Source organism: Geotrypetes seraphini, chromosome 7, assembly GCF_902459505.1.
Source record: "Geotrypetes seraphini chromosome 7, aGeoSer1.1, whole genome shotgun sequence".
Classification (NCBI taxonomy): Eukaryota; Metazoa; Chordata; class Amphibia; order Gymnophiona; family Dermophiidae; genus Geotrypetes; species Geotrypetes seraphini.
In genome coordinates this window covers 71,347,214-71,364,574 of record NC_047090.1, presented here as the reverse complement: position 1 = coordinate 71,364,574, position 17,361 = coordinate 71,347,214, and the positions used below count along the sequence as shown (strand labels likewise).

The window sequence follows — 17,361 nt, the reverse complement described above, 5'->3', positions numbered from 1 at the left end:
CGTGGTGGAGAAACCTCGATCGAGGCCTCACTCGAAGCATTCCTCGTCCTCGAGGCACCTGGCTTCGAATAAAACTAAATAGTCTCCTAGGCAATCTACTGAGTCTCCTCTGCCTCATTTGTCAAGGCCCATCGAGACCCTTTCCAAACCCAGGCATAGGTCTCGAACCCCGAAGCTTTCAACACCTCGTGCTTCTCCACTAAACCTCAGACTTCCAAGCCTTATCGGCCACCTCCACGTCGTTATCCATAGAAGTCTACTCTGGCTTCTCCAGGCCTCTGCCTAGGAAACAACCACAGCAGCAACATTAGCAAAAACCCCAGACTCCTGCTGCAACTAAATCTGCCCAGTCTTTTTGACAATCTAAGTCTCAGCATATCGCCCACCTTCATCCATCAGACTTCTCTCCTCCCCATAGGAGGTCAGTTCCATCACTTTTAATGATTGAGACGTTTAAGTATGTCACTGGTCGTATCGAGGGAGAAGATGATATTTTCCTTCTTAAAGGACCCTCCGCCACAAGAGGACACCCGCTGAAAATAAAGGGCGGGAAGTTTCATGGCGACACCAGGAAATACTTCTTCACCGAAAGAGTGGTTGACAGCTGGAACAAGCTCCCAGTGCAGGTGATCGAGGCCAGCAGCGTGTCGGATTTTAAGAACAGATGGGATGCTCATGTCGGATCTCTAGGAGGCAAAGGTCATCAGAGAGTGATTAAATAGGGGGGGTGGGTCAGCGGTGTGGGCAGACTCGATGGGCCTCGGCCTTTTTCTGCCGTCACTTTCTATGTTTCTATGTTTCTATGTTTTACCAACAGTGGGAGCAGATTACATCAGACCTCTGGATTCTCACCATCATCTGAGAGGGTTACTCGCTTCAGTTTCTTCAAAATCCACCAGATCTCCCTCTAAGAGAGTTTCCTTCCAACATGTAGCAACTTCCCCTTCTTCTTCGCCTCCGAGCTGTCGAGGAGGTCCCCTTGTCCCAACAGAACACGGGCTTTTATTCCTGTTATTTTCTAGTCCCAAAGAAGACAGGGGATTTGCGACCTATCCTGGACCTCAGAGCTCTCAACAAATTCCTTGTCAAAGAAAAGTTTCGGATGCTCTCTCTTCCAACACTGTATCCTCTGATGGATCAATGCGATTGGTTATGCTTCCTAAATCTCAAAGAGGCTTATACTCATATTCCAGTTCATCTAGCCTCTCACAGATTCCTAATATTTCGGGTGGGAAATCTATATCTTCAGTACCGGGTCCTTCCTTTCAGCCTCACCTCATTTCCCAGAGTATTCACAAAGTGCCTGGTGGTGATGGCTGCTGCCCTGCAGATGCAGGGTTTTTAAGTCTTTCCATATCTGGACGACTGGCTCAATAAAGCATCGTCTCAACAGGAGGTTATTGTAGTGACCCAACAGACTATAGTGTTTCTGCAAAGTCTTGGGTTCGAAATCAATTTTCCAAAGTCCCAGTTATGTCCCTCCCAAACTATGCAGTTTATTGAAGTCATACTGGACACAGTTGAACAAAGAGCATTCCTGCCTCAATCACATCAGGACACTCTCATTCACCATTGTCAACGAGTGTCTTCCCTTACGTCACTTTCGGCAAGGCACATGATGGTTCTCCTCTACAGTTCACGTGACTCCTTTTGCCAGACTTCACCTCAGAATTCCTCAGTGGACCCTGGCATCTCAGTGGCAGCAAGCTTCCGACCCACTCTCTAAACACATTACAGTGACTCCTTCATTGAGGCAGTCTCTCCACTGGTGGATGCTCTCTTCCAATCTTTCTAGAGATTTACTGTTTCACACACACCCTCATCAGAAGGTTCTCACGACAGATTGCTCAACATAACGCTTTGGGGGGGGGGGCTCATCTCGATGGTCACCGTACTCAAGGCCATTGGTCCAGCATGGATTGTCAGTGTCACATCAATCTGTTGGAACTCAGAGCGATCTTCAATGCTCTCAAGCTTTTCAACATCTTCTTCACGACCAGGTAGTCCTCATTCAAACAGACAACCAAGTCGCCATGTACTATGTCAACAAGCAGGGAGGAACAGGATCTCTCCAAGATAGAGAGAACAAGAGGGCACTCTCTAAAGTTGAAAGGGGATAGATTTCGTTCGAACGTAAGGAAGTTATTCTTCACCCAGAGTGTGGTGGAGAGCTGGAACGCTCTTCTGGGGTGTGTTGTAGGGGAAAACACCCTCCAGGGTTTCAAGACTAAGCTGGACAAGTTCCTGCTAAACTGGGATGTACACAGATGAGGCTGGACTAATTTTAAAGCACTGGTCTTTGACCTGGGGCCGCCGTGTGAGCGGACTGCTGGGCACGAAGGGACTACTGGTCTGATCCAGCAGCGGCAATTCTTATGTTCTTATGTTCTCCCTCTTTGTCAAGAAGTTCTAAAGCTCTGGAATTGGGTAATCCTTCACAACATCTTCCTGCGAGCTGTCTACATCCAAGGCTGTCAAAACTGTCAGCGGACAAATTGAGTCATCTTCTACAACCTCACGAATGGACACTCAATTCCTCGCCTCTCCATCACATTTTTGCTCGGTGGGGAACTCCTCAGATCTCTTTGCATTTCCCCATAACAACAAACTGCCTCAGTTCTACTCCAGGATATACCCTCCTCATAGCCTCGAGGCAGATGCTTTCCTTCTGGTATGGACAAATCAGTTTCTTTATGCGTTCCCTCCATTCCCTCTGATTTTCAAGACTCTTGTCAAACTCAAGAAGGAGCATGCCACCATGATTCTGATAGCTCCTCGGTGGCCCAGACAACCTTGGTTCTCCCTTCTACTTCAACTCATTTAGCAGGGAGCCTCTACTTCTACCAGTATTTCCCTCTCTGCTTATGCAGAGTCAAGGGTCTCTACTTCAGCCCAACCTGCAGTCTCTACACATCACAGCTTGGTACCTCTCAACCTAACTACCACTCTACAGTTCTCTCAATCTGTACAGGACATTCTAGAGCCACTCTACAGTTCTCTCAATCTGTACAGGACATTCTAGAGGCTTCCAGGAAGCCATCCACGAGGTAGTGTTACATCCAAAAATGGTCTAGATTTTCTACTTGGTGTAACACTCATCACAAGGAACCGTAATCTACCTCCTTGTCTTCAGTTTTGGATTATCTACTGCACTTATCTCACTCTGGCCTCAAATCCACATCTATTAGAGTCCATCTAAGTGCCATCGCTGCTTTTTATCAGCCTATTGAAGGGAAACCCCTCTCTGCTCATCCTGTGGTTTCCAGATTTATGAAAGGACTTTTCAATGTCAATCCACCTATCAAGCCGCCTCTGGTGGTTTGGGATCTCGATCCTTGTTTTTACTCATTTGATGAAGCCTCCTTTCAAACCAATAGATACGGCTCATCTTAAATATCTCACTTAGAAAGTGGTTTTTCTCATAGTACTCACCTTTGCTAGACGAGTCAGTGAGCTCCAAGCTCTAGTGGCTGACCCACCTTTCACAGTCTTCCATCATGACAAGGTGGTCCTCCGTACTCATCCAAAATTCTTACCTAAAGTGGTTTCTGAATTTCATCTCTTATCAATCCATTGTACTTCTGGTATTTTTTCCAAAGCCTCATTCTCATCCTGGAGAAATGCGCTTCATACTCTGGACTCTAAAAGTGCTTTAGCTTTCTACTTGCAATGCACTCAACCTCACAGAACTGCTTCTCAACTTTTCATCTCCTTCAATCCAAACAAGTTGGGTCATCCTGTTTCCAAGTGTACCAACTCCAACTGTTTGCATCTCTCTTTGCTATGCTCAGGCTAGTCTCCCTCTGGAGGGTTGAATCATGGGCCATAAAGTTAGAGCTATGGCGGCGTCTGTAGCTTTCCTCAGATCAACTCCTATTGAGGAAATCTGTAAGGCTGCCACTTGGTCCTCGGTTTATACATTCACCTCTCATTATTGTCTGGATAGTTTCTCCAGACGGGACGGACATTTTGGCTAGTCAGTTTTACATTATTTATTCTCCTAAATTGCCAACACTTCCACCTTCCCATTCTGGTTAGCTTGGAGGTCATCCAAATGTTGAGAATATACTGCCTGCTTGTCCACCATAGATCATCAAAATCACATTATTCTGTTAGAACTCGGAACAATTTTCAATGCTTTCAAGGCTTTTTAGCATCTTCAAACTCATGTCGTACTCATTCGTACAGACAATCAAGTAGCCATGTACTATGTGAACAGCAGGGAGGAACAGGATCACTTCTCCTTTGCCAGGAAGCTGAGAAGAATTGGGCAATCCCTCACAACATTTTTCTGAGAGCTGTCTATATTCAAGGAGAGCAAAATTCACTGGCGGACAAATTAAGTCACATCCTGTAACCTCACGAATGGATGCTCAGTTCACCGACTCTCCATCCAATTTTTTCTCAATGGGGGACTTCTCAAGAAGACCTTTTTGCGTCTCCCCACAACAAACTGCCCCAGTTCTGTTCCAGACTCTACTCTTGTCATCGCCTGGAAGCAGATGCTTTTCTCCTGGAGTGGACGAACAAATTCCTCTATGCATTCCCTCCATTTCCACTTATTGTCAAGACACTTGTCAAACTTAAACAGGAACATGCCACCATGATTCTGATAGCTCTTCGGTGGCCCAGAAAACCTTGGTTCTCCCTTCTGCTTCAACTCAGCAGCAGGGTCTCTTCTTCTACCAATATTTCTGTCTCTGCTTACATAAAGTCACGGTTCTCTTCTTCATCCCAACCTGCAGTCTCTACATCTAATAGCCTGGTTCCTTTTGGCATAACTTCAAACCTTCATTTTTCACAATCTGTCAGAGACATTTTGGATGCTTCCAGAAAACCCGCAACAAGACAATGTTACACTCAGAAATGGACTAGGTGTTCTGCTTGGTGCGATCTTTATCACCAGGAGATTCAGTCTACCTCCTTGTCTTCAGTTCTGGATTATCTATTTCATTTATCTCAAACTGGCCTCAAATCCACCTCTGTTAGAGTCAATCTGAGTGCAATTACTGCTTTTCATCAACCGTTAGATAGAAAACCTCTTTGCTCATCCTGTGGTTTCCAGATTTATGAAAGGACTTTTCAATGTCAAAACACCTCTCAAACAACCTCCAGTGGTTTGGGATCTCAATGTCATTCTTGCTAAATTAATGAAACCTCCATTTGAACCAATGTCTATGGCTCATCTTAAATATCTCACTTGGAAGATAGTCTTCCTCATCTCTCTCGCATCTGCTCGCAGAGTCAGTGAGCTACAAGCTTTGGTAGTGGACCCACCATTTTTACCCAAAGTTGTTACAGAATTTAATCTCAATCAATCCATTGTGCTCCCAGTGTTTTTTCCCAAGCCTCATTCTCATTCTGGAGAAATAGCTCTTCATACTCTGGACTGCAAATGAGCATTAGCCTACTATTTGCAAAGAATTAAATAACTTTGCATATCCTTTTCTTTGTTTTTTCTTCCATACGGGGATATCCCACTTTCTCATTTCCTGTTCACCATGGCTTTTCCAGCATATTTTCTTAACAAATGCTACTTCTTGCCATCCTTGTGCTGGCTCTGGTCATTTTTCAAGATATACCAGAGCTCTCTCACAGCCCTCAAGGGGAACATTTTTAACTTGTGACCGCCACTATTTCTTTCTATGGTCCACAGTAAAGTGGACCTGCCCTGGAAGACTATGACTCTATAGGATTCTGCAGGCCCTTTGCCCTCTCGTTTTTGTGTATATAGTTTTCATTTGGAAATTAATGGTTATGTCTCCAGTGGTTTGGAGTAAGGAGCAATGGACCTAGTTTTGCTTTTGCAGTGGAGTGACATATTGGAGAGTTCCAGGAGCACAGCAGAGTTCCAGGGACACAGCCCTTATAAGAACATAAGAATTGCTGCTACTGGGTCAGACATGTGGTCCATCGTGCCCAGCAGTCCGCTCACACGGCGGCCCTCTGGTCAAAGACCAGCGCCCTAACTGAGAGTAGCCCTACCTGCATACGTTCTGGTTCGCCAGGAACTTGTCTAACTTTGTCTTGAATCCCTGGAGGGTGTTTCCCCCTATGACAGACTCCGGTAGAGTGTTCCAGTTTTCTACAACTCTCTGATTGAAGAACTTCCTTACGTTCATACGGAATCTATCCCCTTTCAATTGTAGAGAGTGCCCTCTCGTTCTCCCTTTCCTTGGAGAGGATGAACAACCTGTCCTTATCTACTAAGTCTATCCACTTCAGTACTTTGAATGTTTCAAACATGTCCCCTCTCAATCTCCTCTGTTCTAGGGAGAAGAAGCCCAGTTTTTCTAATCTTTCACTGTATGGCAACTCCTCCAGTCCCTTAACCATCTTAGTCACTCTTTTCTAGAACCTTTCGAGTAGTACTGTGTCCTTCTTCATGTACAGTGACCAGTGCTGGATGCAGTATTCCAGGTGAAGGCGCACCATGACCCGGTACAGTGATATGATAACCCTCTCTGATCTGTTTGTGATCCCCTTCTTTATCATTCCTAGCATTCTGTTTGCCCTTTTCGCCGCCACTGCTGCTGATGTCACTGGAATAGTTCAATATCTTCTATCTACTGGTAGGAATGATTCACAACTCATTTGTGCGAACTGGTCTAGCAGGATACAAGGAAAGGAAATAAACAGGTAAGGCTAAATTTCACCTTGATTCATTCTTCTAGATTTTGAAGTTCTTTATAACCTTACTTTACTGGGAAAAGTAATAACTAACATAGTCTGTGTGCCAGGGAATGTAGTTGAGAGGAGCATGAAACTTTAAAAAGTATGTTACATCGGTCTTCATGATGCAAATGAAACCATTTGGCAACCTGGTAGTCTTGGGGTGGAAAGGTCTGAGCTTGCATTATCTTTCTATGAATAATGCAGTTAGGTTAAACACAACCTGTATAATTTATTATGTTTATAGTTGTATGCTTTGTATCTTATTTAACTTGAATAGTGCTAAAAAAACCCCCACAATGTATCAAGTGCAAATAATATGCCATTTTTAACATTAATTGGCCTAAAATATACTTTATTCCATTAACACATTAGTAGCTACTCGATTGAAAAATAAAGTTGCTTAGTGTACAAGGTGCTATATAGGTAAAATGTTAACAGTATACATTAGAGTTTATAATGTAATGTTAAGTGTACTTACCATAGATACTTGCATATTGGTCAGCTTTGTGTATTAATTATTCCTAGTACAAAAGGCATACAAGTTTTTACCAGTAGGTTTTTGTACTTGTAGTACCTGAAGATTGGAGGGTGGCCAATGTTACATTGATTTTTAAAAAGGGTTCCAGGGGAGATATGGGTTCCAGGGGAGATATGGGTTCCAGGGGAGATATGGTGGAAACAATTATAAAAAATAAAATTGTGTAACTTGTAGACAAGTATGATTTAATGAGACAAAGTCAGCATGGTTTTAGCTTGACTTCTTTGAAGGTGTGAATAAACATGTGGATAAAGGTGAGCCAGTTGATGTACTGTATCTAGATTTTCAGAAAACTTTTGACAAAGTTTCTCATGAGAGACTCCTGAGAAAATTTAAAGAGTCATGGGATAGGTGGTAGTTGTGGATTAGGAATTCATTATTGGATGGATAGAAAATAGAGGGTAGGGTTAAATGGTCATTTTTCTCAGTGGAGGAGATTAAACAGTGGAGTGCTGCAGGGATCTGTACTGGGACTGGTGCTATTTAACTTATAAATGATTTGGAAATTGGAACGATGAGCGAGGCGATTAAATCGCAGATGACACTAAACTGTTCAAAATTGTTAAAATGCATGCAGATTGTGAAATCTTGCAGGCAGACCTTAGAAAATTGGAAGACTGGGTGTCCAAGTGGCTGATGAAATTTAATGTGGACAAATGCAAAGTGATGCGCATTGGGAAGAATAACCAAAATCACAGTTACCGGATGCTAGGGTCCACCTTGGGGGTTAGTGCCCAAGAAAAGGATCTGGCTTTCAGTGTAGACAATGTGATGAAACCTTCTGCCCAATGTGTGGTGGCAGCCAAAAAAGAAAACAAGATGCTAGGAATTATTAAAAAAGGGATAGTTAACAAGACTAAGAATGTTATAATGCCTCTGTATCGCTCCATGGTGTGACCTCACCTGGAGTATTGTATTCAATTCTGGTTTCCTTATCTCAAGAAAGATATAGCGGCACTAGAAAAGGTTCAAAGAAGAGCGACCGAGATGATGATGAGGATGGAACTCCTCTTGTATTGAGGAAAGTCTAAAAAGGTTATAGCTCTTCAGCTTGGAAAAGAGAGTAGAACGGGTACAAGTGGATTAATTTTTTACTCTGTCAAAAATTACAAAGACTAGGAGACACTGAGCATAGGAATTTGACGCATAAGCTCAAAAGTGTGAAAAATAATAAAACATGCAAAATTTCACTAATGTAAAGTTACCAGTAATTTTATTGTGGTTATCTCCAATCATGATACCAAAAGATAAAGCATAATTGCATTAATTAGCCGTTACATTAGCGGGAGATCGTTATAGTTGCCAAATGCTGGCCTTCTGATAACGAGCTCAGTTTAATATCTTACGACACTCTATTATATACCTTTGGCTCATTATGACATCATCAGTTTCTCAACCAATAAAAATCAACAAAGGAGGTGTTTAAAATTAGAGAAAGAAAAAAGTTTCAGAAAAGTACATTTGTTTGCTTATATTCATTTCTGAATATAAATCATAATTTTCACAAAAGTATATTAAGAACATCATTCGTTTAAAAGATGCTGAAATGTTCTAAGCCCTTCCATGCTGAAAAGTTGTCAACCTTAAAGGAAAAAAAACTCTCCCTAAACTGACAGGTTCAAATTTCATGGCTTTAGCCCACAGAATCCTTCCTAGAAAAGGAGGAGGAGGGGCTGGTCTCCCCCTCGCTACACTAGAGACTGCTACTCATTTCCAGATGTTTTAGGATTTCTTTAGGTTGCAAAGATATATAATATGTTTTTTCAAAACCCATTCTTTTGTTCAATACACAGCCACACATTCATATTTGCTTCATTCATATTTGCTTGGCCAAGCATTCCATACATTCATAACTTAATTCATTCATATTTAATAAATGTTATATCTCAGTTTAGGATACGTCTTCCCAGCCTAAGGCACAGCTGGTATCAATTAACACCACGATGCTAGTAGCGGGAAAAACTCTGAACAAAGAAAAAGTAGAGACAGAAGGTCACTGACACAAAATGGATTCCAAAGATAGAGAAGATATAGAAAAGACAAAGAATCCAAAATGGAATCCATGTATACCTGGTTTCCTTTATGATCTGGCCTTATAGCAAAGTACATAAAAAGAATATTATTATACTTTCCCTTATATTAATCTGTAGTGTGTTTTTCTGGCTTTAGCTTTATTCATATTCAGATTTTTATTCACCAGTTTGTCGTACGCTTCTATTGGGCGTAGCCTTAACTAACACATATGCTTGTATCTAACTAGAATTACCCAGAATCATACGAAAAATAGGCACTTAATACTGCACTATCATGTTCTGATATCCATTCCATTACCATACCATAAACATCACCCCCTACTGGCCACGAGCCACTACTGCTCAGACACGCGATGAAGTTACAGGGAAATACTTTTAAAACCAATAAGAGGAACTATTTTTTCACTCGGAGAATAGTTTAAACTCTGGAATGCGTTGCCAGAGGTTATGGTAAGAGCGGATAGTGTAGCTGGTTGTAAGAAAGATTTGGACAGGGAAAAGTCCAGAGTGACTTGAATCAATTGGAGAAGTAGGCAGATAAATGGCAGATGAAGTTTAATGTGGAAAAATGCAAAGTGATGCATTTAGGCAGAAAAAACAAAGAACACAAGTATAGTATGTCAGGTGTAACTCTGGAAAAGACCGAACAGGAAAAGGACCTGGGTGTACTGATAGATAGGACCCTAAAACCGTTGGCGCAATGTGTGGCGGCGGCAAAGATAACAAATAGAATGCTAGGCATGATAAAAAAGGGAATTATGAGTAGATCAGAGAAAGTTTTATAATACCGCTCTACAGAGCCATGGTCAGACCGCACCTGGAATACTGCGTCCAGCATTGGTCTCCATACCTAAAGAAAGATAAAAAACTGCTAGAGAGGGTGCAGAGATGAGCAACGAAGCTAGTGAAAGGTATGGAGAACCTGGACTATGAGGAATGACTTAAGAGACTGGGGTTGTTCTCCCTTGAGAAGAGAGGAGACTGTGAGGAGATCTGATCGGGACTTTCAAAATACTGAAAGGATTTGACAAAATAGAGCAGGGGAAGCAGTTATTTACAATGTCCGATGTGACATGGAGAAGAGGACATAAACTGAAGCTGAAGGGGGACAGGTCCAGGATGAATATCAGGAAGTTCTGTTTCACGCAGCGAGTGGTGGACACCTGGAATGCTCTCCCAGAGGTAGTAATTGCAGAATCCACTGTTGTAGGATTTAAGGGTAAACTAGATGCACATCTCCTTAAGAGTAGACCAACTCAAAGGGTGAAAAGACCTTAGTCACCCCTTTAGTGCCCTAAAGTGCATATAGATTTTACCACGATCTTCATCGGCACCACTTGGAGCTCAAAACAATCTCATTGCTCCAAGCTTTACGTGTCAATTCGTCATCGGATCAATATTTTATATTTATATTTTTTTCATACTTTTTGTTTTTTCCTAACTTTTGTGTATTTTACATTAATAAAACTTCAATGTTCACACTTAGCTTAGTAATTTTAAGCATATCACTTAGCTTAATCATGTGGCCTCTGGCAGGGGATTATAACACCGACATGTTTCGCTATACAAGCTTTATCAAGGATAACCCCTCAGTATAATATACCGCCAAGCTCCGTGACCACTATATCTACTGAGGGGTTATCCTTGATAAAGCTTGTATAGCGAAACATGTCAGTGTTATAATCCCCTGCCAGAGGCCACATGATTAAGCTAAGTGATATGCTTAAAATTACTAAGCTAAGTGTGAACATATATCTGTAGATATAGTGGTCACGGAGCTTGGCGGTATATTATACTGAGGGGTTATCCTTGATAAAGCTTGTATAGCGAAACATGTCGGTGTTATAATCCCCTGCCAGAGACCACATGATTAAGCTAAGTGATATGCTTAAAATTACTAAGCTAAGTGTGAACATTGAAGTTTTATTAATGTAAAATACACAAAAGTTAAGAAAAAACAAAAAGGATGAAAAAATATAAATATAAAATATTGATCCGATGACGAATTGACACGTAAAGCTTGGAGCAATGAGATTGTTTTGAGCTCCAAGTGGTGCCGCTGAGGATCGTGGTAAAATCTATATGCACTTTAGGACACTAAAGGGGTGACTAAGGTCTTTTCACCCTTTGAGTTGGTCTATTCTGACTGAATACCCTTGGTGAAGTGTAACTCGTGTGCTATTATAGGCATCTCCTTAAGAGTGGCATAGAGTGATACGGGTAAGGGTAAATTAGATGCACATCTCCCTTGAGAAGCATACGGTGAAATGGGGACTAAAACTAGGCCAGGGTACACCTGGTGGGGCCTCCGCCTGTGCGGATCACTGGACTTGATTGACCCAGGGTCCGATCCGGAGATGGCAATTCTTATGTTCTTTAGTCCATAGTCTGTTATTGAGAAAGATATGGGGCAAGCCACTGCTTGCCCTGGATCGGTAGCATGGAATGTTGCTTCTCTGGGTTTCTGCCAGGTATTAGTGACCTGGATTGGCCACTGTGAGAACGGGCTACTGGGCTTGATGGACCATGGTCTGACCCAGTAAGGCAATTCTTATGTTCTTATGTATTTGAGTCTGTGTAGAAAGTATCACTTTAAATTTTTCAGCTCCAATTCTGCATTGCTTTTTGTTGCTTAGTTCATCCTTCTACATGTGTATCACCCTGATCTGTTGTTTCTCTTTACTGTTTTTGGGATATGTTGTTGGCCCACTGGGAGGCATAGGCGGCGATATGTTTGGATGTCATTCGAGTGGGCTACAATCAGGAGTTCTCTAGTCCATTGCCGGATCTCTTTGTGGATTCTTCTGGTGGACGTCCAGAGAAAACAATCAGAGTTAGAGTAACGGTGCAACAGCTGTTGACTCTGAAAGCTGTAGAACCAGTTCTGACTGCAGAGTCAGGCTTGATCAGATACTCCATATTAGTGCTGCCCGATTCACGATTCAAATCTGTTCACAGATTCACTTCAGGTGAATTGATTCGAATTGATTTAAAACAAACAAAAAAATCGGCTTCCCGATTCGGCTGACCCTCCTTCCTCGCCTCCTAAAGCAAGAGCGGCAGCGCTGCTCTTGCTGGCCAGCCGCTGCCGCACTTGCTTTAGAGGGTGAGGTGGGAGGGTCAGTTGGGAAGTGTTGCTGTCTGATTCCCCCCCCCCCCCGACGTCCGGTTTCTCCCTCTGGCATCCGGCTTCCCCTCCCAGCCTCCCGCTTCCTCCCATGGCCTCCCCTCACCGTTTACCTTTGAGGAGCAGCCTGCAGACAAGATTGCAGTGCTAGCAATCTTTGCACTACTTCGGAGCTGTTTCCTCTGCCGCGATCCTGCCTCTGACGTCAGAGGAGGGGTGTGACCGCGGCAGAGGAAACAGCTCCGAAACAGTGCAAGCATCGCGATCTTGTCTTCAGGCAGCTCCTCAAAGATAAACAGTACAGGGAGGCCAGGGGGGAAGCTGGACATCAGTGGGAGGACAGGGGGAACACACAGGCCTTCCGGAGGGGGAGGGGTGAGCAATCCTTCATGGTGGGGAGACAGACAGGCAGGCTTTCAGGAGTGGGATGCAGGCCTTTAAGGGGGGATGCAGGCCTTTAAGGGGGGGGTGCAGGCCTTTAAGGGGGGATGCAGGCCTTTAAGGAGGACAGGCAGGCCTTTAAGGGGGATAGGCAGGCCTTTAAGGGGGATAGGCAGGCCTTCAAGGTGGGGGGCAGGCTTTCAGGGATGGTGGCACAGGCCTTCAGGGGGGACAGACCTTTAGGGGAGGGGGGCCCTGGTGTAGAAGTACACAGAGGGAGGGAGGGAAGGGGGTTTCAAAGAGACATGCATATGCCGGACTTGGGGGGGGGAAGAAATAATGGGTCTAAAAATAGAGGAGATGGAAAGAGATGATGGACAATGGGATTTAGGGAGGGATGGAACAGAAAGTGAGTGAAGTTGGACACAAGGGATGGTGTGAAGGGGGGATAGAGATAATGGATAGGAGGGTAGTTGGGAAAAGAAAGGGAGAGATGGTGGACCCTGGAGTGGTGGGGAAGGAGGGAGAGATGCTGGATGAAAGGGTAGTTGAGAAAAGGTGAATCTGTGGATGAAGATGGAAAAAAGGAAAGATGCCAGACCTCCGGGGGAGGGAAGGGAAACAGAAGGGGAGGACGGAGATGGCAGATGGATTGTTAGCACGGAGAAAGAAGAAAGGAGGAGACCCTGGCAAGCAAGTTATCAGAAGACAACCAGAGCCTAGCATCAACAAGATTTGAATATTGACCAGACAGCAAAAGGTAGAAAAAATAATTTTATTTTCTGTTTTGTGATTACAATATGTCAGATTTGAAAAGTGTATCCTGCCAGAGCTGGTGTTAGATTTAACAGAGAGAGGAAAAGTCCTTTTTGTTTTTTTTAATTTTGTTTACACCACAGCGCCAGTGTGGTTAGGAGAAGCCAAAGGTCAAAGAAGCTATAAAATAAACCCACCAGGATGTTTGAAAAAAACACCCAATTGGTCATTAAAATCGAATCGAAAAACCAATTCAATAGGCTGAATTGAATCAAAATTTTTTTTTCCTGAATCGGGCAGCACTACTCCATATACTTCATAGTGCCAAAGAAAGACTCGGACAACTGGAGACCCATTCTGGATCTTTAAGCCTGTTAATGCAGCTCTGAGAGTTCCATGATTTTGCATGAAAATGATACGGTTAGTTATCTTCTCTGTGGCACCGGGTGAATTTCTAGCCTCTCTGGACCTTAACTTTCACCCTTGAGTACTGAGAAATTTCTGATATGTGTATAGGTTATAGTACATTTTGGAAGTGATGGCTTGACAGGAGATCATCCCTTCCATTTCTTCCCCTGGTTCTATGACCAGCATTCCTCCAACAAATAATGCATCATGGAAGTAGGCCTGTACTCAGGTTCCTATGATGCACTGCCTGCTGGAGGAAGGCAGGTTGTGGCAGCTCATGGGAGCATACCTGTACTGGAGAGCCCTGCACCAGGGCAGTGTAACCTTTGGAGTTATACTGGAAAATGTAGACTGACAATAACCGCAAGGGAAATGGGAGAAGATGCTTGTCTTGGGACCGGAGAAGAGGTACTGGGAAATGAGATATGGACCCTGGGAGGGGATTCGGAAGGGAAATGGAATTGTTGGACTTATGGCTCAGCTCACATATAGGTTGCCTCCCTGACTTTCTTGGTTTTAAAATTGTTCATCAGTTTGCACTCTATATTCTAATATGTACAGTAACAGCATGTTTTCAACCATTGAGTTCTTAGGAATGTGAAGAGATTAGGGCACTATATGAGAAAATGTTGATTTCTGTGTTGTCATATACTATCTAATATACTTGTCAATTCTGTTTTCACAGTGATTTTGGAAATTGTGCATTCTTTGCTTTTTTTAATCTTTTAAAAATTGTTTTAAATCTTTTTTAGGTAAAATTTGCCAACACTACTTTTAAGACAGATGTATATCCTAAATCTCTTAATCCACTGTGGAACTCGGAATGGTTTAAATTTGAAGTAAGAATTTTATTACATACATGGTTTATGGATCAAACAGAAATAGTGGGTAGATAAAAACTATATTTTATGGTCTATCCCAGTGTCCTGCAAACTTTTCGGTACTGGGGCACGCTAAACCTGGTGCTGCGGCCAGAAGGCACCCAGAAGTGCGCGGATGTTGATGCGATGATGCATTCATCACGTCGATGTCCATGGAGGCCCTCTGGCCGGATTCTGAACCTATCCCTTTACCGGCTTTGGAGAGGAGGAAGAGAGTCATCATTGTTGGCTGACACCTATAGGACATGCCTCTTGCCATGAGAGGCACGTCATGTAAGCAGTCAGCCAGCGCCTCTCCTCCTTGCCAGCATCTCGCAGTATACTTGGAATCTGTCATGGTACACAAGTTTGCGATACACTGGTCTATCCAACCTACCCACCCAATGCCAACTGCTATACTTTGTTCCCTGTCTCTCTTTTGGAGATCCTTTGTTTTCTTGCATTCATATAGATATATATTCACCTACATTGCCTGCACTGGGAGGATGTTGGACACATCTCCCACCCTTTCTGTAAAGAAACATTCTGCTAGATTATTCCTGAATCTACTTTTACTCCCATCCTTTGACCTATCTCATTCTGTTAACTTCCTTTCCAGTGAGATCATTTGCCTATTGTGCATTTAAGTGTACATCTTTAACACTAAACCCATGTGCTTTGATTAAGATTGTTGGTGAAATTGTATAGTAATTTGTTTTCTATTCTAGCTGTAAACTTACCATAGTGGAGTGATGAGGGAAAATAAAATTTGCCATTTAGTGGTGGTCTTTCCAGTCTAACAAATTTGGAAATAATTATACAGAAAGGGTCAAGAATGCCTGGCTGGGGGCAAAGTAACTGAAAATTGATTAGAAAGGGTTTAAAATGGATAAACTGGTTAAAATATTGAGTTTGTTTGCAGATGGTGTGGATTGGACTGGGGGGTTCCATAGAAATTAGATCCCATTTCCCCTAAAATGGCCTAGGCATGGAGTTAAAGCTTCTAGACCAGTGGTTCTCAACCCAGTCCTTAGGACATACCTAGGTGCAAAAAGAAATGCACAATGGGCCTCCAGGATTGGGACAGCCCATATATCTTTATTGTGAGACCCGACACAGACCATGTTTCAGCATAAATGCCTGCATCAGGGGTCTTATAAAATAACACAAATGTATATGTGATAAAATTAGACATAATATATACCATATATACTCGAATATAAGTCAATCCAAGTATAAGATGATGTACCCTTTTTCCCCACAAAAAGGAAGAAAAAAGATTGACTTGAATATAAGGGGGGGGGGGTAATATTTGTGTGCCCTACCAGGATCTGTGCCCTGCCTCTCCCTTCCTCCCACCCTTGCCAGGCTCTGCAATCAGCCGCCCCCTCACTCCCTGCCAGGCTCTCCACTCTGTCTCCCCTTCCTTCCTGCCAGGTTCTGCACCCAGACCCCTCTCTCCCTGCCAGACTCTGCACTCCCTGCCAGGCTCTCCACTCTGTCTCCCCTTCCTTCCTGCCAGGTTCTGCACCCAGCCCCCCTCTCTCCCTGCCAGACTCTGCACCCAGCCCCTGTCCTATACCCTGTCCCCTCTTTCTCCTGTTGTCATACAGGTCTTCACTGGGCCTGCTGTATGACCTGGTGGGCTGGAATAGGAGGGATCCCTCCCATCTCCTGTCTTGGCTGAATCTGTCAATTTTTTTTTACTTCACTCCCGCCTCCTCCCCCCCCCCACTTACCTATTTGAATTCCTGATGGTCCAGTGGTATACTGGGCAGGAGTGAGCTTTGCGCACTTCTGCCCTGCATTGAGCTCCTCCATGAATTGGCTGCCTTTTGTTCTCACGGCCTATGCTGTACCAGGCATGAGCGAGCTTATTGCACTCCTGCCCGGCCCTGAGTCATCAGGTTCTGCACCCAGCCCCCTCTCTCCCTGCCTGCCCTGCATCATCTTCCCTGAATGACTGCTGCCAGTTCTTACAAGTCCTGCAAGAACTGATAGCAGCCATTCAGCGAGTGGCTCAGCACCGGGCAGGAGTGCAAAATGCTCACTCCTGCCCTGTATACTGCTGGACTGCAAGAACTCACAGCAGCTATTCAGAGGGGCTCAGCATGGGGCAGGAGCACGGAAAGCTCACACCTTCCCGGTTTACCGCTGAATCACCAGGAATTCAAAAGGTATGTGGGGGAGGCATGAGGGAGGTAAAAGAATTGTCAGAGTTGGACAGGAGAGGAGAAGGATCCCTCCTGTTCCGACCCATCAGGTCATACAGCAGGCTTGTGGAGGCCTACAACAAGTCCGGGAAGGGGGCGGCTGGGTGCTGACCTGATATAAGACGAGATCCCCATTTTTGGGCCATTTTATATCTCATCTTATATTAGAGTATATACATTACATAAAAATGATAATAAAACATCAAGTGTAAAAACAATGATTGCATGAGAAGACATGTATACCAACATGCAAGTTTTGAAAATAACAAGTTACAATGAGAGATCTAACATTGCTTACAAATTCCATAGCCCAGACTTCTATCATTTTTATGTATAAAGTATGTCTAATTTTGTTATATATATATATATA

The 17,361-nt window shown here is 43.5% G+C and overlaps 1 protein-coding gene across 12 annotated transcripts in view; it reads left to right on the top strand.

Annotated features, from left to right (window-relative positions):
• Nucleotides 1–17,361, top strand: part of C2CD5 (C2 calcium dependent domain containing 5) — a 377,832-nt gene that overhangs the window by 32,872 nt on the left and 327,599 nt on the right. For 11 of the 12 annotated variants that reach the window (XM_033951262.1, XM_033951260.1, XM_033951257.1 and 8 more), the window contains exon 3: nucleotides 14,671–14,757. The exons of the other annotated variant lie outside the window; for it this stretch is intronic. In XM_033951262.1, coding sequence (XP_033807153.1) covers nucleotides 14,671–14,757 — 87 coding nt within the window. The remainder of the gene's footprint in view (nucleotides 1–14,670; nucleotides 14,758–17,361) is intronic. 12 annotated transcript variants of the gene reach the window in all.